Source organism: Taeniopygia guttata, chromosome 4 (assembly GCF_048771995.1).
Source record: "Taeniopygia guttata chromosome 4, bTaeGut7.mat, whole genome shotgun sequence".
NCBI classification, from domain to species: Eukaryota; Metazoa; Chordata; class Aves; order Passeriformes; family Estrildidae; genus Taeniopygia; species Taeniopygia guttata.
In genome coordinates, this window is record NC_133028.1 from 37,570,140 (window position 1) to 37,595,893 (window position 25,754).

At 38.9% G+C, this 25,754-nt stretch overlaps 1 protein-coding gene and 1 long non-coding RNA gene across 2 annotated transcripts; one reads left to right on the plus strand and one right to left on the minus strand.

The window, feature by feature from the left end:
* The first annotated feature begins 300 nt into the window (after window positions 1-300).
* LOC140683950 (uncharacterized) lies at window positions 301-17,504 on the plus strand. The gene is made up of 2 exons (XR_012055640.1): window positions 301-887; window positions 17,394-17,504. It is a non-coding gene; the product is annotated as an uncharacterized lncRNA (long non-coding RNA).
* Window positions 13,809-25,720, minus strand: LOC101233484 (uncharacterized). The gene is made up of 8 exons (XM_004176171.6): window positions 24,961-25,720; window positions 23,070-23,156; window positions 22,650-22,883; window positions 21,752-21,774; window positions 20,728-20,873; window positions 20,080-20,171; window positions 19,891-19,986; window positions 13,809-18,822 (listed from the first exon to the last, which is right to left on the minus strand). Exons 1-8 carry the CDS (start codon window positions 25,507-25,509, stop codon window positions 17,185-17,187), a joined length of 2,865 nt encoding a protein of 954 aa, XP_004176219.5. The 5' UTR covers window positions 25,510-25,720; the 3' UTR covers window positions 13,809-17,184.
* Between the last annotated feature and the right edge of the window lie 34 nt (window positions 25,721-25,754).

The following is a 25,754-nucleotide window of genomic DNA, read 5'->3' on the forward strand; positions in this document are numbered from 1 at the left end:
AACAGAGATTGAGGGGCTGCAAGTAACAACACATCAATAAACTTTGAAAATAGTACAACTTGCTAGAATTGCTACAGCTGTGAATAGGAAAGGAAACCATAAAGCATAAAGGAAGGCTAAGTAACTCACAAAGAACCAATACCATTCTGTAAACTGGGAAAGAGATGAAAACTTCTCAGTCCAAGATCGACAGTCTATCTAAGGTCTTGATGAGGCAAACTACCTCATACTGAGAAACTTGTCATTGTGCTTCCCTTATCGCAAGCCTACTAGAACTTGGAATGTCATTCTGTCTCAAGATGCCATCTTCTTTAACTTTTATTAGCCACACAGGTAATAATGAAAAACATGTACAAACAGCTACTTGACTGGTGAGCGCCCCCAGCATCCCTTAAAATGTCAAAGGAATTTTGTTAGGCGTTTGCACGCTTGTGCACTGTGGTTAATACACTTTTTGCATCCGCGGCTGCGAGGCACATCGTGCTCTCACGGATTTATCACCCAGGTGCAGACACGTAGGGCAAAGCTGTTTGATCTCTGCCTACCAGCACTGTGGCCAGGGCGGAGATGTCTCTGCCCCCGTTACCTGGGCACCAGCGGTGCCCGGAGAAAGGCGGTGCTGTCTGAGCCTGCCTCTTGCCAGACCCCGCGTTCATCAGGCTCCCTGCAGGGCCATGGCACCGTGACACAGTGCAATACAACACTTTCGGAGCCTGCCTCGCTGCCTGGCCGCACTCTTCACTCACAGCCCCGCACTCCGGTGCGGGAAACGCGGCCCGGGTCCGGCTTTGGAGAAGCGAGTGGGCGCCGGTGAATGGCGATGGCGCTGGCGGTGAAGAGGTGCCTGCCAGACCCGGCGACAGCGGCTGCTCAGCGGGGCAGGCAGGGTGAGACTCTGCGGTGAGGGGCAGGGAGCGTGGAGCCCGCCGGTCTGCGCGGTTCTGGCGGCAGCGGGTACCCACGGGCCGAGCTGTGCAGTGCGCCGTGGAGCTGCGGCCGCACCGCACCTGCTGGGCCCACAGCTTTGCCACGGAGCTGCGGCGGAGCTCACCGCTGTGAGATGGCCTGGAGAAGGCATTCCCACTGCCCGGTTCTATTAAAATACTTAAGGCGTGTTGTTATCTAGTGGTGTCAAAGAAAAGAAATGAGGTGTCAACAAACTCGGAGTTGACAGTCTTCTGTGGTTCAAGTAGAAAGGCCGTTCCACATTTTAGCATTTGGGAATGTATACAAATAAGAATTTAAGCAAGGCTGTGTTACAGCTGTTTTTAGTACAAAAACTTTAAAAAATCAATTTCACGTTGAATTAAGAAGCAAGAGGGAAATGAGTGAAAGTTAAAGAAGGCAGCACCAATGCAATCAATCTCATAAGGACAGAGAAAGCAAGGATAGAATTTGTCAGTGTAGCACATGGCAATATAATCAAGATTGCATAGTCTAGCATGTAAAGACTTCAAACGATGTAAAGCTTAAGAAATCTAAGCTGTATCACCTCAGTGTAGTTTTACCTAATTTTCTAAAGAAGGGGAATAAATTAGAGTTAAAACACTCTAGTGGAAAAGCTATGTCATAGCAGTAACACTCAAACAAATTGTTTGAAAGAAGAAAAGCAACCCACTAATGTTAGATAGCTGCAAAGCAGAGTTAACACTAATCTCTTTCTTAAAATTAAGTTTTCTTTTAAGAAGCCTATATACAAGACCTTAGCTCTAATTTTGTCCAGATTTTTTTAACTTAAATACTTCAAGTGTTACTCTTCTCTCAGTTGATTTTGTTTGTATGCTGCACATGTTAGTCATATTCATTATGGCTTTACCAATTATTTTATCTTAAAATTAATTACACTTGTTACAACTACCTCTGCTGTATCTGAAAAGTAACTTATCCTTCCATACCCTGTGGAGTATGGAACTGCTTAATTCTAAGTGCTGCAGTCCTATTCACATTAGATATTACCTGTACTTCTGTGAAGATTATATTTCAAACAGAGATGATTTTTTATTTCATATCAAAACTACTTGCACTTATGTATATCATAAAATTCCCATACTGGGCAGTGAGAAAAATGCTTTATAGCATCAGATGTTATCCTTTAAGGTTATATGTGCTAAGATTTAGACCTTCCTCTTTGCGAGGAGAATTAGCTCTGTTAGATCAATTTTAGCTGCAAGCCTATAGTGCATATTTTACATGTTTATATTCACAGCCAGTCATGTATTTGGATTCCTTCTTAGCATGAGAAATGTATTTGATCTGAGCAGGCACAGACAGCGCTGGAGTTCAATACCAGATAAAAGCTTCTTTCTTTACAAGGGGATTAACTTTGAAAAAGGAATGTGCTTCTTTCAACAAAATGTGAGATGCTGATCTGTAGGAAAATAAAAATTTACTTCTCTTTCCTTTTATCATAATACAGCTTTACATTACTTTACCTTTGTAACAGCTATTGCATGCTGTCTTTTGATTATGCCAAATGTATTCCTGTGGCCCTTAGGAAGACTCCACCTGCCACCTAAAAACATGTCTGATGCCAGATTGGGGTAGACAGCTGTGTGTTGCTGCCAGAAGTCATAGCACTAACAAAGACAAATGTGCAAGAATGTGACATCCATACTTCTGGAAAGAGGAATGAATGCTGGAGGAGGAACATGGAACAGCTGATTACTTCCACTGTTAGCTTCAGTAGAACTAAATAAAAAAAAAAAAAAGTTAAAACACAGCTGGCTATTTAGAATGAACTGCTGAGAGATTTGTCAGTCAATGGCTCCTATTAGGGAGACACTTAGCTTGGGGATATTTTTGGAAAGTGTTTCCCTGGAGTTGGAGAGACTTCGGGCCTTTTGCTTTTTTCTGATTGGCCAACAGACAGGTGTTGAAAAAGGTGGTGGCAGAAATATTGCAGACATGGTGAATAGCACACAGACAAGCAGCAGCAACTTACTTCTTGTTTTATGATAGGCTATACTATGTAAAAATATAACAGAATTTTTCCTTTCTCTCTTTCTATTGTTAAATGAAAAAAGATCAGACAAAGAACTGATTCATGTAGGTTGAAAATACAACTGCCTGTGTTTAGAGTTTGTGAGGGGCATGTTCTACTGTAGCAGATGTTTAACACCTTAAAACTAAAACCATGTGGTTTCTGTTGTGTTTAAAGAGTCTGTGTCCTTCAAACAGAAAGGTACTATTGCATTATAAATTAATAATTTCCTTTTAGAGAGAAATCATGTAGCAAACAAACTATTTTTAAAAATAGGTGCTTTTAGGAATGACATAAAGTAGGCCTCCAAGCTTGTGAGAGAGGAAGGAGCCTTTCAGTGGCAATGACAACTTGTGTGGCAGCACTGAGAATGCTTGTACATCTTCATTTGGGAGTCAGTTCTAGAGCTTGGACCTCAAAATTGAATCCGCTGGTTCTGTCAAAAGAAAAAATCAGAATTTTCACATAGTATGATCTTGTACTGAGGAGTCCATCTCTCTCTCTAGGCATTACAGCTTCAGAGCCAATGACTAAATTGGGATACAGTTGATGTGGTACAATCCTGATACTTTGGCATTGCCAGATTGGAAAAATTGAGTCAGAATTTTTTTAAGTTAAACAAGCTGTCAAACACTGTCTCTATTTAGACAGGATGCAGCTTTTTCTTTTTCCTAAAGAGTGATTATTTTTGGTGAAAAAAATGAATTGCAGAGGCAAATCGAGTACATTTAGAAGGCAGTGATGAAAAATAGTCTAAAAATATATTTCAGACAAAACATGATAGGTTTCTACTCACCATCAAACATGAAAAGATGTGCATGATAAGATGTGCACACCTACTTTCTGTCCTGTTTGATATCTTGATTAGAAACAAGATAAAGAGGCAAAGTATGCAGTTATTTAAAGGTATGTTTCTCTGTGCTTTAAATTCTCCAGCATCAGATGTGGACCTTGTATTGGTTTTTCTGTATCAAAGAAGGAAAAATTAATTGTAAATTCATATATTTCATAGTTGTTCAATGAGATGTCATTTGAGTTTCAGTGGTTCTTTATACAGCAATTTTCTGGTCCTTACATGAACCTGGTGGTATTAGTCTAGAAAAGGGAGTCAGACTGATTTATCAGTGAACTAATGAATTCTCTTCAAAAAGTGAAATGTCACTGATAATCATGCAAAATATTCAATGAGTCAGAGAAAAGAATGCAGATCTGGGAGGAAGCAGCTTAGAGAGCCAAGACAACCACCCTTTAATGATGATGCAAGTATGCATTTGAGAGTTAAAAGCACCATTGAGACAGCTGAGAGAGCCACTGAAACAATGGTTCATCCAGATGGATTACTGGAAACACCACACTCCAGTTGTATTTGGAATACAATTTCTGGCTTTGCCATCAAAACCTGACTAAATCCAAGGAACCTGGCAGATGAAAGAGGAAGTTTTTTTATACAAAAGACTCTAAAATTCGAAGATGCTGTGTGAGCAATCTGATACGTACATTATTTGCTTTGAAATTTGGGCAATGGTAAAAACTGGCTATAACCCAGAGAATTTAAGCAATAAATCTGTTACTGAAAAACTTTTTGCAAAAGCATTAACTGTACTGTTGCACATGTATTACGGATAGAAATAGAGGCATATCTGGTGTGCAAGATTAGGATACAACAGAACCAACCAATCTAGGTTTTTCTTTATATAACAACAGAGAAGGGAGGATGGTCTAACTAAAACAAACGAAAACAGCAAGCTGTTTAATTCCCTTTGTTGCCACTCTCAGATCCAAACAGTCTGGAGAGTTAAAGTTTGTGTTGATATAAGCAGGTTTAGAAGAGGTGTTAGATATATTTTATATGGAATTGGAATAATAATTACTATATAATACATGCATTAAATACATAATAATTGCATATATATAATATAATTGAAAAATTATAGCTACAATATGTAAATACACAGTATTCAGGAATTAGCAAACACAAAAATTTTATTATTTTGACATAGCTGTACTTAAAGTATGAGAATATATTGCACAGTTTTATGATCAGTGGATATATAACATCTATATAAACAAACCAATAAAAGATTTATATCTCTATTTTTCATAGCATTTTCCTGTAGTATGCATTTTAAATCCTAAATTGAAACCAGTCTTGTGAATGAGTCTCAGGAATCATCAGCATCTAAAGATTTTCCTTGGGAAATGCTGCCTGTGATTTTTTAAGCTAAGAACCAATTACCTCAGAAGTCCATAGAAGTAAGAACCTCTCCTTTGAAATCATTTAGCTATGTTTGACCAAGAACTCTTTCCTTACCTTTGTTCTACAAACTGAATGGATGGTGTAATATTCCAACAAGCAGTGAAGGGGTTCCAGCCCCAAGGGTTTTCTGCATAGCCAGGTTTGATGCTCTTCATTTTTTCTGTGCACTTTACTGGAATGAGCGAGAGTGAGTTTGCAGTTTTGGGAATTGCACAGAAGAGATGTCAGAGACTATGCTTTGGGTTGTTGCTGTCCACTGACTTCAAACCCTTATGAAGTAAATTAGTGAATATAATGTGACAAGACTTTTAACAATAGTTAGCTGCCATCTTTCAGAGTTCATTGACTTAACGCATAAAGTTATTTAACTAATAAAGCTCATAAGATATTTTTCCTTACAAATATATGGAAAATGTAAGATGTGGAGATAAATCACCCCTTCTAAAAATCCTATATGAACTGAGAGGTGACAGTGATGGCATGTAGTTTGTTTTCAAATGGAAATGATAACTACCACCTCACAGTTTAAAGTTGTAAGAAAAATTAGTATCTTTTGAGAATCAAGGCAAAAATAAAAATGCAGAGAATTTTAAAATAAATTTTCTTGGAGAGGAAATAGAGCAGTTATTGACAGTCAGTGAGTTTCACAAAAACTCCCCATCAGAAATCCAGGAAGTAAACAAATTCTCTTTTGTCTGTATCAAGCTTTCATATGGTTTGAGTGATAAAAAATTTCTTTTCAAATGGTTGTTTATTCTAAATGTCAAATTTTTATAGTAGCTGATACAGAGTGAAAACATATAAATTTGTTTATAAAACTTTGAATAACAAAATAGAAAAAGTATTTTAGACTGACTGTATGAAGTAATCAGTTGAATATCTCTGCTGCTTTGTGTGGGTTTTTTATTAAACTACTTGTATGGCAAAGTACATTTGCATCCTTTTACTCAAAAATCAGAGTTCTCAAAACCTTAATATCATTTTGTCCTTGGATATGTTTTCTTCATGGTATATTGATAGGTTTCATTACCACTGGGTTACTACTGGTGCTATATGCATTGACTATGATTTGTTTTGTAAATATTTTATATGAGAGAAAATGGAAAACATAAATCAGGTTTATACAGTAATGAACTTGGAATTTATTGAAGACATTTAGCATTTCCTAGCTAAAATTGCATAGATACTTCATATGTTTGATCAATGAATAGAATTCAAAAGCAAGATCACGGAACAAAATTAGAAAAGGATAAAAGATGAATAGGGAATAAAAGTGGAAACAATTGAAAAAGCTTTGCATTGACAACTAAATTAAACAGAATTTAGGTCTGGAATAAATAAGGTAGAAGTTTTCCTGGAAACATGCCAAAGTAATTCTGTGAAATGTACTGCAGAAATGTCTGGGTTTAGCTGTGGAAAGAACAATCCCTAGATAAAGGTAAATGTACATATTTTTGTGGTTTCTTTGGAGGGGATGGTAGGAATTAACTCTGTGAAGATTAGAGAAGAACATACTAATAAACTTTGCCTATTGTAGTGGTAATGTTTTCATACTAAGAGTTTTGTGTGCAGCTCAGATCACTTCAAGGAAATTAGTTTGTGAAAGAGGCATATTCTGTATCAGAGGAGTTTTCTAGGCATAACAGCAATACATCAGCTTGGCATCAGCTGAGATTTGTGAGAAGTTATTTTTCATGATAGGTATATTGTAGATTAAGTTGAGCTAGCTGAGTAGCGGAAGAGGAAAGAATGCTTCAACATGCTAAGGTATACAATAGACCCATATTGTGCTTTTTGAGGGTGTTCATTTCTGTTTCTACTAAATTCCTGGCAATGATGATGAACATACATTCCTCACGGGATGAACAATAAGGTATAAAAAGGTCCCTGATTGAGGTATGCATCCACTGGGTGTGATGGCCTCTCCTGCTTAGTAATCCCTCTCAGCAGTGTCAGCCAAGGAGTGCAGGACCTGGTGCAGGTGATGCATTGCTATTTTGTGATTGCCCAGACCCCCAGGCCATTCAGTTTGAGGCTCTTGAAGTGGCTTGATTTGAGCAATTTTGATGAACCCACTGTCTAGAAGTGAAAGGGAATTATAAACAGCTTGCAGGAGTCTTGGTTTGACTTTTTTCATACCAATAATTTCCACTTTTCTGCATACTAACTTCTTGCAGGTTTTTTTGGTTTTTTTTTTTTTTTGTTTTTGTTTGTTTTTTAAAGCTGTATCACCTAACAGGTAAAGTTTAGCATATCATCAGCTTGTGTAGAATTAACTGGGGACAGTTATACCTAGTCACTAGCTACAGCTAGTTAAACCTGAAGCAATGACTGAATTAAGGGTGGGCTGGCATCAGTAACTCTGATCTGAATATCAGTAACTCTGCTACGCTCTCAGATCAGCAGGTGCCTAAGGTTTATAGGAATGGAGGCCTAAAATTATATGGGAGATCATAGGACAATGCATGCTGTACTTTTGCAGAGAAAACATGCATGCATTTTCAAGTACACATTTAACATAAGCTAGTTTCTGTACACATTGGGATGTCTGTGAGAATCACCGATTTTTGAGAGTTTCTTCCATTAGGGGAGTTTCTTAAAAGTAAAATTAATGAATGTGACAATCATTAGGACTGTTGGTTTTTGTTTGTTTCTCTTTTTTCCCCCAAGGCAGGAGAACAAAAGACCTAATAACTATTGAAGCGTGAGAAGAATCCATTCTCTACCTGCATAAATAGCATGATTTATTGGAGACCACAGATAGTCAAAGGACTGCCAAATGCCTTAGATATTTAGGATTTGAGAATTTGACAAAGAGTCTGGATTATTCATAGATTAATATAATAATCACATTTTTTCATTTTTCCGTTTTTCCTACATGTATTTGTTGCTGCATAGTTGGAATTGTTTTTCTCAAAATCTGAAAGCAAAAACATTTGAAAACCCTGATAGAGACACACTTACATTGCAAAATCAAGAACTGTAAAGTTCAGAGATCCACTATTTATAATTACCTGTAGTTCTGATGCATAAAGATTTTGCTTTTTATATATCTGTAGCTTTATAGATTTTAATGTACAGCTGTTCAGTTTCTAACTCTTTGTCACTTTATCATAGTAGTTACACTTTCTCACATATTACACTACCTTCTAATTCTGTTTAGTCTTGATTTTAAATCTAGCAAGGACACTTTGTTTTGCACCATACATAATAGACATAATAAAATGTAGGGCTAAAATAGGACAATATTTGTTAGATATACTAATTAATTAACCTTATAAAAGCCTGTAGAAATACTGTATCATGTGTGCATATAGCCATATTGTGCACCAAAAGCTTTCAATTAAGGAGTTACTTTTATTTTACCATTCTATGACATTGCTGCCTTTTGCAGCTGTTCTTAAATGCCTAGCACAGAAGGGCTGAGTGCATAACAGGTAGTGGTGCTCAAGAAGCACTTTCCCTGTGAAGTGTGTAAGCTTTTTTCAGTGTCCTCCAGCAGTTTGTTCAGGTTTAAATGACTCTCCAGCAATCCCATTCACTTCCAAATTATGATGTCAATAATATAATTTCTAAATTATGCTTCTTTTTCTTTTCAGAAAAGCATATACTGCTTAGCAGACCAACTGTGATTTCCTTTACACTATTGCCTAATTTAATCTGCTCCACACATGGGATTATTATATTCCACCTAGTACTGCATTGTAATTGAGATGGAATATCCTGGTAATCAGCTATTTGGGGTCAATGTTGAGATGGTTGATCATCTAATCTTATCATTAGAGGTTCCCATTCAAGGGAGAAGTTTGTCTTGTCCCTTTTAGCCCACAAGAGTGTAAATGCTTATATAAATTTGTCTGTAAGTATCTTTCAGCTCTCCTAATGGCTTTTTGAGTTGCTTTGAATGCCAGTTTGAAGTTCCTAAATTCAAAATCCTTTTAAATTACTTTGTGTTTTGTATGTCCACCTCCCTAAAGATTACAGGCCATGGTATCCATATTTGGGAAAAGCACAAAGCTTGTGCACTGAAATCCTTAACTGAATGTCAGATACATTCTGATATATTGGTATGTGTTTTATGTTGTTGCCATTTGTTCTTTTATCCATTCAGTTTGTTCTGCTTTTTTTTTTAACTTTTCTTAACTCTTCTTACACTGATATCTGAATAATTTGTATGACATTTCTCCATAAGCTGTTAGTTTTCTCATGCTGGGATGTACTTCGCATGGACGGAATCCAGAACGCATTCAAACAGATATCCACATTTTCTGTAGTTGTGGGAGTAGCTCAATTTCTTCTGAAGCACAAGGCCATTTCCCATTTTCAGAAGAGAGGATGGCAAAGATCCCATGTTCAAAATTTCTACTCAGATGCACGGTAGGTAATACTATACACTGTGCATTTTATTTAATAAATTTATGTTTATTGCATGTGTATCGAAGAAGTGCAAACCCCCTGCGCGGGGAATGACGCGCTCTGATTCCATGTTGCCAAAGGCTGAATAAATTGCTTTTATTAAGCTAAATTATATTACGTTAATACTATACTATACTAGAACTATATCATACTAAAAAGATACTCAAGAAAAACTGGTGACTGTCTCCAGACAGTCATGACACAGCTTTGAACCAATTGGCCAATCAATCCAAACAACCACCACCAGTGTCCAATTAACAAATCAGTATTCAGTAAACAATCCATAACACATTCCACATGTGCCAAACAACAGGCGTAGCAAACAGAGATGAGACTTGTTTTCTTCTTTCTCTGAGCTTTCTCACTGCATCTCACAGCTTCCCAGGAAAAATCCTGGGAGAGAGAATCACATCTCCCTCTGTTCAGAGGATGTGAATACCACGCATGTGCACATGAAGATGTTGTCATTAAAAGAAATAAATTAAGTTCAAAGACAATCTTGAGTCTGGGAGTGAGGATTATATCAAGATGTACAGAGGGATTCCTGAACCCAGGGACACAGCCCCAAGCCCCACCCAGACCTGGAAGCCCTCAGCAGCCAATCAGGCACAAAGGGGGCATTGGCAGAAGCTACTTAGGAGATTTAAACCTCTCTAAACACCCTGGATGTACATACAGACTGGGGAATAAGTCTGGAGAGCAGCACTGTGGGAAGGGACCTGGGGGTCCTGGTCAATGGTAAATTGAACTTGAGTCATTGTGCCCTGGCAGCCAGAAGGCCAACCCTGTCCTGGGGTGCATCAGGCACAGCATCACCAGCCAGGCAAGGAAGGAGATTGTCCTGCTTTGGATGGCCTGCACATTGTGTGCACTTTTGGGTGTCACAATATAAAAAAAGACATTAAGCCATTAGAGAAAGTCAGGAGGATGGCAACAAAGACATTGAAGGATCTGGAAGGGAAGCTGTATGTGAAGCAGCTGGGATCACTCAGTCTGTTCAGCCTGGGGGAGATTGAGGGGAGACCCCATTCCAGTGTACAGCTTCCTTGTGAAGGGGTAGGCACTGATCTCTTCTCAGTGGTGATAGGGACAGGATGCAAGGAAACACTGTGAAGCTGAGCTCAGGCAGGTTTAAGTTGGATATCAGCAAAAGGTTCCATAGCTGGAAGTTGTTGGGCACTGGAACAGCTTTCTCAGGGAATGAGGTCACAGCACAAAGCCTTGTTTGAGTACAAGAAGCACCTGGTCAATGCTCTCAGGCACACGGTGTGATTCGTGGAGTGTCCTGTGCAGGGCAAGGAGTTGGACACAAACTACATAAATGAGGAAAACTCTTTGGTCCACAGCAGGCCGTTTATATACTGTTAATCTTCTGCTGCCCAATGGCTGTTAGACAAATGGAAATAAAAAAATGTGTTTCTTAGTGGCATAACATCAACCTTTGACCTGTGGATTCAGCACTAATTCTTGTTACCATTTTGAAGAGGTTCACAAGTTTGTATAGCTATATTAAATTTAGAAAACTAATACAATGTCTTGTATTTTAATTTTTTTAGATCGTTACTACAGTAAAGATAGTGGCAACATGCTGAGAGGAAAGAAGAAACCTCCAATTTTCTGTCAGATTCTAGAGAAAAGAAGGAGAAAACAGAAAATACCAACAGAGTAGATCATACTTACATTGTTAGACTGAATAGGTGAAACTAAACAGCTTATAGATTGCAGCTCTTCCTCCCTCTGCTGCTCATCAGCTGCAAGTGTAAATGTAGCTGTACTGATGCTTGTATTGGTATAAAAGTATAGGGATAGAACATTGGTGTGATCCAGGCTGAAAAGAATCCTATCCTTTTTGGCTGCTTATATTTAATTCTTGTATTGTATTGTTCAGTGAGCCCGGTCAGAGCAAATGCCAAAAAGTGTTCATGTTTCTTTCTCTGGAGCACTAGATTGAAAATATGACTTGAAACCTAGTTTTATCACCACAAAAAATTCTTACTACACAATGGTAGAAGTCAGGAAAAACTGCCCAAGGCACCACATAAGTATACATTGCTATTATTGCTACAGCTGTTGATTTCTTTGTTCTGGAAAGACATGCCCCAGTGGAGCCTGTGCACAGCAGCTGCACACGCTGCCCACAGGGGCTGTGGAGGAGAGGCACAGGCTGTGTGTGCTCCCCTCTGGCCAGCGCTCCTGGAAGTGGGCAAGGGCATGGGAAAGCCCCAAGGGCCAACTAAGTGCTGGTTCTGGAGGTGGTGGGAGCACTAACCTGAGGGATTTGGAGGATTCTGACGTGGAAGAATCTGTGACTCAGGGATTGCACCAACCCAGGTGCAGCACTCGCCACCTGGCCTTGTGGAACCTCATGAGGTTCTTGTCCCACTTCTCAAGCTTGTCCAGCTGCCTCTGGATGATGCCATCATTCCGTGGTGCCCCTGCCCAGCTTAGCTTTCTGCCCCTGCAAATGTTGGGGTGCTCAGTGCCCCTGGGTGTCATTGATAAAGGCACTGACAAGCCCCGGTCCCAAGGCAGAGCCCTGAGAGACACCCCTTGAACCAGCCTAGTGAAAGAGGTCCATGCCCACAGCAGGGGAGTTGAGACTACAGAATTATGTAATGGCCTGTCTTGAAAGGAACCTTAAAGATTATATTTTTTCAACCTCCTTGCCGTAAGCAGGGACACCTCCCACTAGACCAGGTTGTCCCATCCAACCTAGCCTTGAAGACTTTCAGGGGAATGGGCATCCTCCACTTATTTGGACATCCTGTTCCACTGCCTCACCACCCTCACAGCAATGCATTTCTCCCTAATCAAAACCTACTATTGCCGTTTGAAGCCATTCTCCCTTGTTCTATCACTACATTTCCTGATGGTGTCCCTCTCCAGCTTCCCTGCAGGCCTCCTTCAGATACTGGAAGGTTGCTATGGGGTCTCCACACGACTGTCTCTTCTCCAGGCTAAACAGATCCAACTTTCTCAGCCGATTGTTATAGGGGAGGTGATCCACTCCACTTGAACAACTTCATGGCCTTTCTTTGGATTTGCTCCAACAGTTCCATGTCCCTCTCCTATTCGGGACACCAGATCTGGATGCTCTACTGTAGGTGGGGTCTCACAAGAGCAGAGTTGAAGAAAAGAATCAGCTCCCTTGACCTGCTGGCTACACTTCTCTTGCTGCAGCCCAGGATTCCATTGGCTTTCTGGGCTGTGCATGAACATTGCAGCCTTGTGTTGAGTTTTTCATCAACCATCATCCCCAAGTGCTTGTCTGCAGGGCTCAATCCATTTTCTGCTCAGCCTGGATTTGTGCACCAACCCAAGTAACTGACTAGATGGCCTTCAATGTCCTTTCCAGTCCAAAACCTTCTATAATTCCAGTCTTTTAAGAAAATATTGACTGTATTAAAAAACTCCATGTGGTATTCTTAATTACTAGGAACTGAGTTTATTAAGTAACTTCCCAGTAATTAGGGGCCCTCTTTGCAAAATCATTGATAGAAAGCTCACACAATCTCCTACTCAATTTATCCAGCAGACTTGTCTGCAGTGTTCTAGTTCAGCTTTGCAACAGGTTATTCAAACAGTTGATACCATGTTATCAAGATAATATTAATAATCTTATAATACTACTCATGAATCTTATATGCTCAATATAATGAGAGAAACATGAGCTTTTGCAGCATTATTAGTTTAAGCTTATAAATGTTCTGTAGTGACCCCAGGGAACTAGCGTGTCAGTATTTGAGGTCATGTAAAATGCTCTCTTCATTTTTACCCTACCTACACAACAGGGTTTATTAACAATGAAACTGTTCCAGTGCATATCTATTTGATTTTTTCTTTCTTCAGGTTAAATGAAGAATGAATTTTCTCGTTCTTCAGGTTAAACATGCTTACTGTGCACTCAAGGATTTTTCACTCCTTATTAAATCCATGTAAAGAATTTGTGCTTTTTAGAATACAATATATACTTCACTTTCAAAGCAACTTAAAAGGGAACAATGCTCTTTTTTTTTTTATTAAACCAGAACAAGTCTAAGTGAACTGTGATGATCCAAATGATAATGTTCTACTAGCATTTAAACAGCTGGAAAACTATGAAGAGAAACTGAAGTATGTTACCTGAAGAACAAAAGCCAACCAAAGCACCAGTACTTAGTCATACCACACAGATCAGCAATCTTTATGTAAGAAATTTACCAGACATGAATTATCAAATACAATTTCAGAATAAAACTTTAGTTAATAACCAACAATACAACAGCAAACAAACCAAAAATACAAAATAATGCAGTTTGCTTTAGGAAGTTAACCTTTAAAAACTGACATTTAAGTTGCTCTTATGTCAACTAAACAATTGTTTTTAATAAACTGTATTTTTTAGTAGTTACAGAACCAAATAATTATACTTTATATTTCAGTTGCACTTTTATTGCAGGCAGTGACACATATGTTAATATAACTCTCAGATATATATTGAACAAACATCACATTTCTGACAGCTGGAGACATTAGCTTCTCAGTAGGACAGCACCAGAAACTTTCAGCTCATTTGTGAAGTATGTTTAACAAGTACTTTAGCTATTATAATAAAATAAATTGTTGCTTTCCAAGGTTTCTATTAAATCATGAAGTAGTATAGCCATGAACCACGATAAAAACTTTCAAACTGGCCAGCAGATTTAGTTTACAAAATCTGAAATATATAGAGGATTTCATACAAATATAGCAAAGTTTGACTAATAAAATTTTCCAACCATACGTAGAATTGCTTTATTTTTTACCTCTTGTATCTTAAGGAATCAGAAAGATACACAACTGTGTAAAACAAATTACTGAGCTTAGTAAAATATGTTATTTCCTTGGTGCTTTGGTTTTTTTTTGTTTTGTTCTGTTTTTTTTAATCTTTGTTTGTTTGATTTTTTTTTTCCCAGTAAGGGCAAATTTCTCAGCAGTATTTTCAGACAAATGCTTCACTTTAACACTGCCTTTTTGTTTACCTGTAATTTTTAAAAATATACACATATACCTAAGTTTAGATAACTAAGGAAAGTGAGGCTTTGACATCAGTCCTCACCACCACACAGAATTTTATGATGATGACCAAGGTAGTGGTATAAGTTATTCTCTATGGCTAAAAAGCAAAATATACATTAAGGACAACTCTGAATCCCATTTCTTTGAATAAGCTCTAGTTCACCCAAGACCACTGACTGTCCTGTTTCTAGCCAGGGAAGAGTTAATATTTACAGTAGTCAGGAGGAGGCATTCCTAAGACCCAGAGGTTATTCTGTACTTATCATTTTCAGGGAACGGGGAAGGTCTCCCTTCTGGGTCAGCATAGTAGGCCAAGGGAGTAGGCAAGGATCTTCTTGTTGGAGGTTTCTGTGTGAATCTGATCTGCCCTGTAAAACCTGAATGCTGAGCTATAAGGCACTTGGATAACAATGCTTGAAAAGCAGCCCCAGGACTACAGCAAACCCCCACACCCACAACTTTCACTTTCCAAGTGGCATATATAGTAGTATATTTGCTTTGTGAGTCTATGATGGTGTCTTTTCACTAAGAGACAAAGTATCTGCATGGAAGTTTAACTTTATCAAACTCTCATGAAATAACAGAAATTAACAGAAGACAGTTTGAAAATATGTAAACTTCAGAAACTTGTTATAGTTTCTGATTAAACCTAGCTCATTGAGAATTTTTTTGTCAGTGTAGAAGAAAAAAAACACTTTCTGCAACTTTCTGGTAATGAATTTTACAGGTGGCTCATCTGACTCTAAAATTGTTCAATTTCTCTTGCTTTTGTCAGAGTGAGAGCAACCTCCAACTGTGACACTCTCCACCATTATCATCTCACTCAGCCTTTGTCTTCCAGTGATGTGAATGAACATTGCTCTCTTACATACGCAGAACATGACAAGAATGTCTAGAGATAACAGCAGAAAATAATATTAGGAGAAAATTGAAATAGTAAGATTTAAGAGATGAACTTCAAGAACTAAAAGACTAACCATAAAGAGAATTTCCATCACCTTCCTTATAATGCAGACAGAAAAGTAGTATTATTAATTGTGATAAATACTAGAAACATTTAATAATTTTCAGCACATTTAATAAAGGAATGCATAGCCACAGAAAAATTGAGGCCAAGAACTGAACACAAATGAAATTAGGTCAACATTTCCTGAAAGAAGAATAGTTTCTCTAAGTTTTATTTGCAGTAAGTATATTAGTAAGGATTGCAGAGATTTAAATTTAAGTAGTATTTTTCTTACAGTTACAGAGGTAATTTGCAGATTTCCACTAGTTGCCAGTGAAAATTTCTGAAGGAATATTAAATATTCTGCATTTTAATACTGCCAGTTGACATATCTATCTAATACAGAATTAACTTCTTAAAGCCTAGCATCAGCTTTTCTAAAGCATGAACAGTAAAAAAAAATAGAGCTTTATTCTGAAATAGTGCTACTGTCTGTGTATTCCAATAACAAAAGCACACTTATCTCTTGGATCCAACAAAACAGCCAGCAAAGTAAAAAAGATGGTCTTTTTATCCTTACTTTGAATTAGATGAATTACATGAATTCTAAATTGTTAATATAGTAAGAAGTGCTGTTTTCCTTTTTTCTTGTCATTACACACATGTAATAAAAGAAAATTTTTGTGTTTTAAAAGCTAGGCTCTCCAAAAGCTTTCATAAAACAGGAAGTTAATCTGTCCAAGTATTCCCAAACTGTTGCCAAAAAGAGCTGAAATTTAATTGTGATGTTTCTTTTTCCTGAAAGCAGCACTTCAGAAGTGTAGCTGACATCCTTCTGCATTGTGTAACAACAACACTGATACGATGCTTTCATTTCAAAAGCGCAAGAGAAATTATTGAAATTACACTCAAACTTACACCTTCAACATACATTAAAAAATCACAGAAAAGGAAGCAGCCAAGGGGAGATAAGCAAAACAATTTTTAGTAACGCCTTCAATATCCTTTATTTTTGTTGTGGTTCTCCTCCCCACCTGTGAGGTGAATGCTCTTATCCACTGAAGTGCAAGTGCTGCTGCACACAGACAGCAATTTACTCCCTCCTGCCACTGCTTCACCCAACTCGCTTTCTGGGACACCTCAGTTCCCCATCCCCCAAACACACCCCAAAAGGTTTGCATTCTTGAAGATGCAGCATCTATGGCTATGCTTTGGTCTTGAGCAGGACACGACATTTTTGGTTGTTTCTTGAGATAATGACTATACTATAAAAATCACTTAATTACATTGTACTGCTCATAAGCAGTTACGTTTCCAACACAGAGATACTTTGATTGGCGAGAAGTGGGGAAGACAGCTGTAAAATCACAACTGTCCCCATCTTTTAATGTGTTAAATAGCATTTATTTCATTCCAGCTTATTTTCCTTTTCAGTCTCTCTTCACATCTGATTTTGTTATACCTGACATTTTGTCTTCGGCAACAGAAAAATATTCTGATGCATGGCTGGTATCAGTAGAGACAGATGTTTGACTTAGCTCTTAAGTGTCACAAGAGAATGTCTATAATTTCTCCTGTCTTACTTACTACATACACAGAACCTCCTGAAGATGGATCATTGCATGTGCTAGGAACAGAACAAGCTGTGTCCTGAAACTGTACAGGCTCAGGTTCATCCTCCCTTCTATGACACACAGAGTTGTTTTCGGTAACAGTTTCCTCATGCTTTACCTTTTTTTTTTGTTTTGTTGTTGCAGTGAGTTGAGTGGAAGATGCATTCTCATATTCAACAGGAAGGACTCCTGAACATAAAGGCTGACAAGGAGTGCTACCATCACCAAGCCTTTCTGCACTTTCAGTGTTTTCAGGTGAGTTCATAGGCAAACATGAGCCTTCGCATTTTGGCTGACTCTGAAGAGAAGCAGGTTCTGCACACTCTGCAGCTGGAGGATTCCCTAGATTTAGAAGTGTTTTGTCAGGAGATTTCATCTTCTCCTTATCCATTTTTTCTGTTCTGTTTCCAGAAAAAAACATGGAAGAAGTCAGCAAATCAGAAGTATTTCTGAGAATGCCTCCAAATGAAAATACTGGTGAAGGCAATGGAAAGTTGCTTCCGAAAGAAAATGCACAATTACTGGTGAGAAGAGGGGTCTTGGAGACATCATTCACCCCAGCTCCAGTGCTGGTTTCTGAAATTGTGCTGGATTCTGTGGTGTGAAGTTTTTGTTCCCCTATGACAGATGGTTTCTGTGTACCATATCCTCCAAGTTCCTTTGTACAAGGTGTTTTTCCCCGCATGTGAGATGTTTTTTTCTCAGATGGCTTCTCAGATTGGCTAAAAAATGAGGATGATGGTAACACCTTACATGAATTGCTAGCTTCTGATCCTGCAAACCAATCTCTTTCTGAATTGCCAAAGGGAAGCAAAATCTGTGGTTTTTCACTTTCTGCTGAGTCTAAATTAGGACTTGTTGAAGCATCACTAACTATGTTTTCGGTTTCAGGACCATATTCATTCTGGTTATTGGTTTTATCCACCTTATCACATCTCCCTAAATAAAACTGAGGGAAAGCACATCTCTTGTCTTGCTTTTTAAAGGAAAATGTACCTCTATCTCTACTAAATCCTGGTAATGAGTTGTTAAATGCACTGAAAGTAAAAGGTACACCTGAAGGTCTTTCTGCTGAAACATCCACAGATTCTGAAGTTGAAGCAGTAACGGCCACTGTTGCTGCTGGCTTTAAGTCCACTAAAGTGCTAGAATTTGAGTTCATTTCCTTGGAAACAGTACCTGCTGATGCCTGTCTTGGCCATTTTTCTTTAATTAACAAGTCTGGAGAAGTTTCTGACAAGGCTGGAGCGGACACTTCCTGGCCACTTACTTCATGAAATAATTTTAAGTCACCATTTGTTTCAGAAAAGATCCTACTTGTGGATGGGATGCTATGAGCACTGCTTCCAGAAGAGTTTCTTTTGTCAAAGCCACCTCCTCTTTGCATGGTTTCCACCTTTAATTTATATGCCTTATTTGCTTTGGTAAGTGAAGATATAGAAGAAGTTCCTGAGGACTTATTCTTGGAAGCCTCAGCAGTTAAAAATTTATACATTTTATTTGTAGGGAAATTTTGAGTCTTAAACACATTGGTGAGCTTCTGAAGTTCCATATAGTATTTGTAACGTAGCTCCTAGAATTACAGAAAAAAAATCACAATATTGAACAAGGAATTTGTGGATTCATAAGTTATAAAACTCACATGTGACTAAGCCTGAAGAAATGTTTTCCTATATTCTAGAGAATTTCTAATGTATTTTTCCATTGCTACTGGAAGGCAACAGGACACAAGTCATTACAGAAAAAAGTGCTTCAAAGACAATTGAACAAAATACATATAGAACCCTGATGACAAAGTAGGTTTTGAAAGAGAAGACTACAGAAGACTGTATTTAAAGTCACAATCAAAACCAAAAATAGATAAAAACACTAACGTAGATATTAAGCAACAAATTCTCAAATTCTCATGAAAAATAGCCATCTGAAATTAAGCTAGGTAGTGGGGGTTTTGTTCATTATTATATATAATTGCATTCTTAACAGCAATAGAAAATAGATATTTTCCAAACCAATGCAGAAAAAAACCCCCGGTATTTAAAGGACCTAAGCAACTTTTTAATTCAATCATCTGCCACTGGCATTCTCAGAACATGCATAATGTGATTCACTGCCAGCCACATTTCACTAACTTAACTAGAATCATTCTGTGCAGAACAATACCCAGTCACCCACATGGAGCTACTAGTAAGTAAAAAAAAAAAAATTAAAAATCTAGTTGCATAACTGCATCATTTGAAATGAAACAAAAAAGAGACTGAATTCAGTTTCATGTCAAATTATTATGTGGTCTTACAAGATGGAACTCTATTCTTTAGAAAACAGAATACAGGCAGATGACTGCCTCTTCAAATAGACACCAGGGAAGTTTATTTGGATTAGAAAGCTACAGATGTGACTCAAAAAGCCACACTAAATATAAAAGCAAGTATTTGAAGTCAGTAGTAAGATTAAGTTTCAGCTTACTAAAGGCAAAAAAAGACTAAAATTCTGACAGTTTTAATACCTAGTCAGATTTCATTCTAGAATTGTAAGGGTAACTTTCTACTGAGGAAACTGAAAAGCATTTTAAAAGCTTATTTCAAAAGTTGCATCACAACAAATAGTAACTTAGACATACTTAACAACTGATGTTCAGTCATACCTCATGGCTCATATTTTGAAATGCTGACATTTCTGATATTGACATAAAGCGAGTAGGGATCCTTCTACCATCTGCTTCATCCTGTCCTGTTACAGGCTGAAAAATATTTTACAGCAGACATAGTTCATTTTGATAAGCCAAAATGGACAAAATAGTACCATGCTGAAGAACACATATCTAATAACTTACAAGAAATGTGTTGGGTATATTCTTCTGGTCCAGCCACTGCTTTAAGGTATCGTTAAATAGAGTTGAGCTCTCATTTCCTTCATGAGGTAGCTCTATTAGAAAAAAGCATAAGGATAGTGATGGACAATATATAAATACAGAAAACACTGAAAGGTTCCTGTGCATCTAAACAGATTTCACTTAGGGCACTATATTTTTGTTCTAAGTGAAACCCTAGTCCTTGTTGAATTTTCTGTGACACAGCAAGAAGCCTGTGTAATACGTTTATTTAAATGCTGCAAATGCCTGGCCTTACAAAAAACATAACACTTCCTCCTGTGAGGTAAAGGCACTTAATGTGAGCATAGCCAACACTCACATAACACCACAACAAAGGCCTGTCTAGTTCAGCAACACACTCCTGACAGCGGTGCTATCGGCTGGGTACCAAAAGTACTGCAATTGCAAACATACAGCCTAGGAACCTGCTAGAGAAAGCACATTCATAAATGCATTTAAAAACCCTTCATGAATTTATCATCCATTTCACTTGCTTAGATGCTTTCTTGCATGCGTTTGCGACACAGGTTGTTTATCAGCAATTGGTTCCACAAGTTCCAGATCTCTAGACTTCCCAAAACTTGTCTTAGTTAAGTCCTCCTTCCCCACCTTGAACTATGTCAACATCCACAGGTGTTAACTGCAATGCTAAGATTTCATTAACCACAGACTCAATATCTATCTTCTTTGGCATAAACACTGGTGGTTTTTCCCAGTTGGATGCTATATTCATCACATCAAGCTGAGTTTTCATTCTGAAAAAGGGAAAAAGAAAAACAACCAACCAACCAAAAATGCAACTTGAACATTTTTCTTCATGCTTACATGCTAGCTAGCTAAATTAGACCGGCCTAATATAAAAAAAAAATAAAAATAAAGAAATTGCTAGGAAGCAGAAGAAATTAGAATAATTCTGTCTACAATAAAATTTCAAGTTCTCTAGTTTTTTTACTTAGACTTGTTCACTTGAATTAGGTTTTGCAATCAATGAAAACTGCAAGAAGTAGTGCTGGTATGTCAGCAAAAAATTACCCCCTCCACTTTCCTTAGTGTACATTGCCTGAATATGAATTATACTCCTTCAGAGAGCATTGTTAATGTCAGTCTGAAACACAATGTATTCTAAAGAACTCCATTTCCAATATTCTTTCTTAAATACAGGTTAAAAGGTTCTCAGAAATGTAATTGAGAACCCTTAGAAGACATTATAGGGTATGTGCACTACCAACACAAAAAACATACTGCAGAAACTCCACACATTCTCTTACACTGAAAGATTTCTGTAAAAGCTTCAAGCATGCTTCAGTGTCACTGAGTTTAACCAAGATATCTGAAAATATCCAATCCCTAAGTATTAATGAATTTCTATATTTGCTTTTTATTAGGGAGATAATTCAAAAGCTTTATTATCTCTAATTCCAGATAGTATGTCATTCAAATTCTTGACACATTTTCTAAAATTTTGAATATTTGGCATCCAAAAATCTGAGATTATTATGATCTCTTAATTACTCAATACCGTTTTCATTTAAAATTGCGTATCTTATGATATCCAATATAGCTATTTTTTTAGTTTTTAATCTTAAAAATCTAAAAGAAAATTAGAGAAGTAACAAAACATGAAAAAATATACCTTGTATTCAAGCCACAGGCAACCTATAAATAAAATGAGAATTTTTAAGATATGTGCATTTCTCCAACTATCAGGAAATAACTGCTTTATCAAAATACTTCAGAGACTAAAGTACCGGTCTTCATTTCACAGAACTATAGAAAATAATGCTATTAGCATTAAAAAACAACCAAACAAATATAAAAACCCCAACCTAAACAAGTATGTCTGTGACAATTACTTATCTTGTAATATTTTGTGATAAATAGAAAAAGAACTCCTTCAGAGCCCTTGGGCCAAATCACAGCCCATATTGTCACCTGATCAGTTTCAGAAGTTCAGGTACTTGTAAACATTCAAATGAAGGACTATTTTGTATTTCTTGGACAGGAAAGTCTCTACTATGTGCTCTCAATATGCTATCATACTATTTAAAAAGCTGCCTTTTAGTTTTAAATCAGGCATATAATGGTGGTGAGAAGTGCACTGCACTGCACTGTGCTCACATGAGACTTCCCAAAGAACAAGTAATGAGAAGTAAAAAACCTGACTGGATTACAGCTGCTTCCCTACAAAAACGTGGTGATCTCACTACTGGATCTTTACACAACAAAATCAATGTACTGTTACAGAGGGCATTTATCTGGAAGCACCAAAGGACCCATTGCAGAAATCAGCAATATGCTGTTTCTTAGGAAAGCAAACAGTAAAAATCACTGATACACTGCATATAAAACTTTCTCAAACTTTTCTAGAAATAAAAAACATTGTTACAAAAAAGTATGAAGTGTTAAGTAATTTTAATCTATAATTTTCATTTGTTGACTTTGTTTTTCCTGACCTATTATAATCGTCTACAATACAGTAGGCTCTATTTGAGTTCTTTAGACAATTGCTATCAAAACCAAAATGTCATCACCTCCAGGAAACACTGAGGATCACACTCATGGACAAGCTTTTCACAATCCTTCAAAAAATTCTCAATGGTCTTCTTGTGAGTTTCTTTCATTTTCTTCCAAATCTGAAATTCTTTCTCTTTTTTAACTCTTTGATTTTCAACATCTTCTAGTAATTTCTGCTTTTTCACTTCTAGAGTTTTGAAAATTTCTCCAAATTTCAGTTCAATTATCTCCACATCATTTTTCAGCATCATCTAGAAGCACGAGAACACAAAAACAGATGTAAATGCAATAGCAATGTCCACACAGAGTGACTTCTCTAAGTAAGCTCAGAGCACATCTATGCCACAAGGAGCACCTGTATGCTCCAGGTTGTGAATAAACTACCATTAGACGAGAATTAAAGACATGCACACACATATCCAGCATTTGTAACTCACATCTGCATCATTTGGTCGTTTTGAGATCTCATTCACCAGCTTCTCATTTATTATCCTCATTTGTTTCAGAGTGCTAAAGAAGGTTAACTGCAAGACAATTAAAACACTTAATTACAACTTTATCCTTCCATAAAGTAAGTAATTTCAGTGCTTATCTAGAATCAGATTGAGACAAACAAGGAGCTACTGAAGAGGGTCCAGTGGATAACCACAAGGATAATCAGGGGTCTGGAGCATCTCTTCTATGAGGAGAGCCTGCAGGAGCTGGGCCTGTTTAGTCCGGAGAAGACTGAAAGGAGATCTCATTGACGTACATAAATATCTCAAAGGCAGGTGCCAAAAGGAGGGTGCCAGACTCTTTTCAGTGGTGCCCTCTGAAAAGACAGGACAAGGAACAGTGGCGATAAACTAAACCACAAGAAGTTTCACCTCAACATGAGGAAGAACTTCTTTGCATTGAGGGTGGAAGATCACTGCAACAGGCTGCCTAAGGAGGTTGTGTAGCCTCCCTCTCCAGAGACATTCAAACACCACCTGGTCACAATTCTGTCACCTGCTCCAGGTGACCCTTGGCAGGGGTTTGGCCAGGAGGATCTCCAGAGGTTCCTTCCAACCCTATATTCTGTGATATTCTGAACAATATGGTAAAAAAACTTGTGATTCAAAACATCATTTAATGCTTTCCTGGATCAGTGCACAAACTTTCTTCTGCTGTTTCTAAATGTAATGTTCTTAGGCTCACCTACAATGCATACTGATAGAATGACTTGTTTTCCTCAGGTTTTTTGAACCCCTCCCTTCACATACATCACAATATAAGCTTTAATGTGTTATTCTAGTTTAGCAAAAAACTGTGTGATACTCACGTTTTGTTTTTATGCCTCACATTGCAAAAACAGAGAGCTGTTCATAATCAATATATTTCTGTTTGAGTTTAAACTAATATTATTACTGAGCCTTCCTCCTTTATCTCTCTGCAGTGTCACTACATTATGTAGTAGTATGTCTAGTGCAAAGGATGTTTTCCCCTGGATTCCCAAGTGACATACAATTGCTGATGGGAAAGACAGGAGATAAATCAGTGTAAAAGCGACTTTTGTCTTAAAGTATAGTCAGTGCTGTATTGAAACTTTCATACTTGTACTTTTCATCACTGCCTTGCAGTTGTTTCACCTACTGCACAACAGAATTGACATTCTTCATCTCAACTTGCACAGGGCATGAAAAGCTCATTCTATCCAAATAGTTCCTACTTTGTTAAAAATCACAACTTCGACAACCAGGCAACCAACCATTATGGCAGGCAGCTGCCCTCTTATGCAGACTGCAAAGCATCTTGCTTATACATTTATTATTACTCACCCAAACTATCTATTCCTAAATATGTAATTATGTGTGACCCAAATTACCTATTACAGCTACAGAGCCTATAAACAAAACACCTGTGTGCGAGTTTTTGGAGTTGTTAGATCTTCCTGAACTTAAAGAAACAACAATAACAAAACCAAACATCAACACCCCTCCCCCCTCGAATGAAAGAGAAACAAACAAACAAAAAAACCCCCCACAGAACAAAAAACCACCGACAATCACCCCAAAATAACTCTCCAGATCCTTCGGTAAATCGGGCTCAGATCTGTTGCTACTGTAATAGCGCCTGGTCCCCTGAGTGCGCTGGGCAGTCTGACGGCAGCCTGGAAAGCCACAACCCGGCAGTCCACCAACAACTCCTTACTGACCCAAAGCAGCACAAGCACTCTGCCTCTCTCCTACCCAGCACCCCGCGGTTTTTCCCGTGTTTCTGAGTACAAACAACCCGTGCCCGGTGGGATCTCCAGGGGACAGCCCAACCTCCCAGCCAGGCCCCTAGAGCGGAGAGCGCCGCGCTTACTTTTTCTTCCTGGTACACCGTGTCTATGAGGTTGACAGAGTGGAAGATGCCCTGATGCTCCTCGGAGACGCACTGCCCGCACCCCGCCTGCCGGCACATGCGGCAGTAGAGCTGCACCGGCCGGCTCGGATGTTTCTGGCAGCTTCCCCCGAACGCCTGAGGGGAGAGCAGGTCGGACCCCGGCTTCGGCCCCAGCGCCGCCTCCCCGGCCACGGCGGCGCCCGCCGCGCCGGACCGGTAGAGCTTGACCACCTCGGCCAGGGTGGTGTTGACGGGCAGGGCGGCGACGCCGCCGCGGGGCAGCAGGCACAGCTTCCTGCACAGAGGACACGGCACCCGGGCGGAGGACGGGCCCGGGCCCGGCCCCGGCGCCCCGCGGCCCAGACGGGCCTGCCCCGGGCTCCGCTGCAGCTGCTGCAGGCGGGCGGCCTCGGCCGAGGCCAGGCACTCCAGCACGCAGCCCCGGCAGAAGTTGTGCGAGCACACCGGCAGCGTCACCGGCTCCTCCAACAGCGACAGGCACACGGCGCACGTCAGGCTCGCCTCCATCGGCGGCGGCGGCGAAGGGTCGAGCGGCCGCCGCTCCTGCTGCTGCTCCGGCCTCCGCTCGTACCACTGCCCCGCCGCTTCCAGCTCAAACGCACCGGGGGCTGCGGCGGGGCGGCCACAGAACACGGGAGCGCCGCGCTCCAAACGCCGCTTCCGTCCGTCAACTTCCCTAGAAGTGCAGCCCGGCCGCGGGGGGTGGGGCCGGGAGACGAGCGCTGACGATAGGTGGAGGAGCAAGATTGACA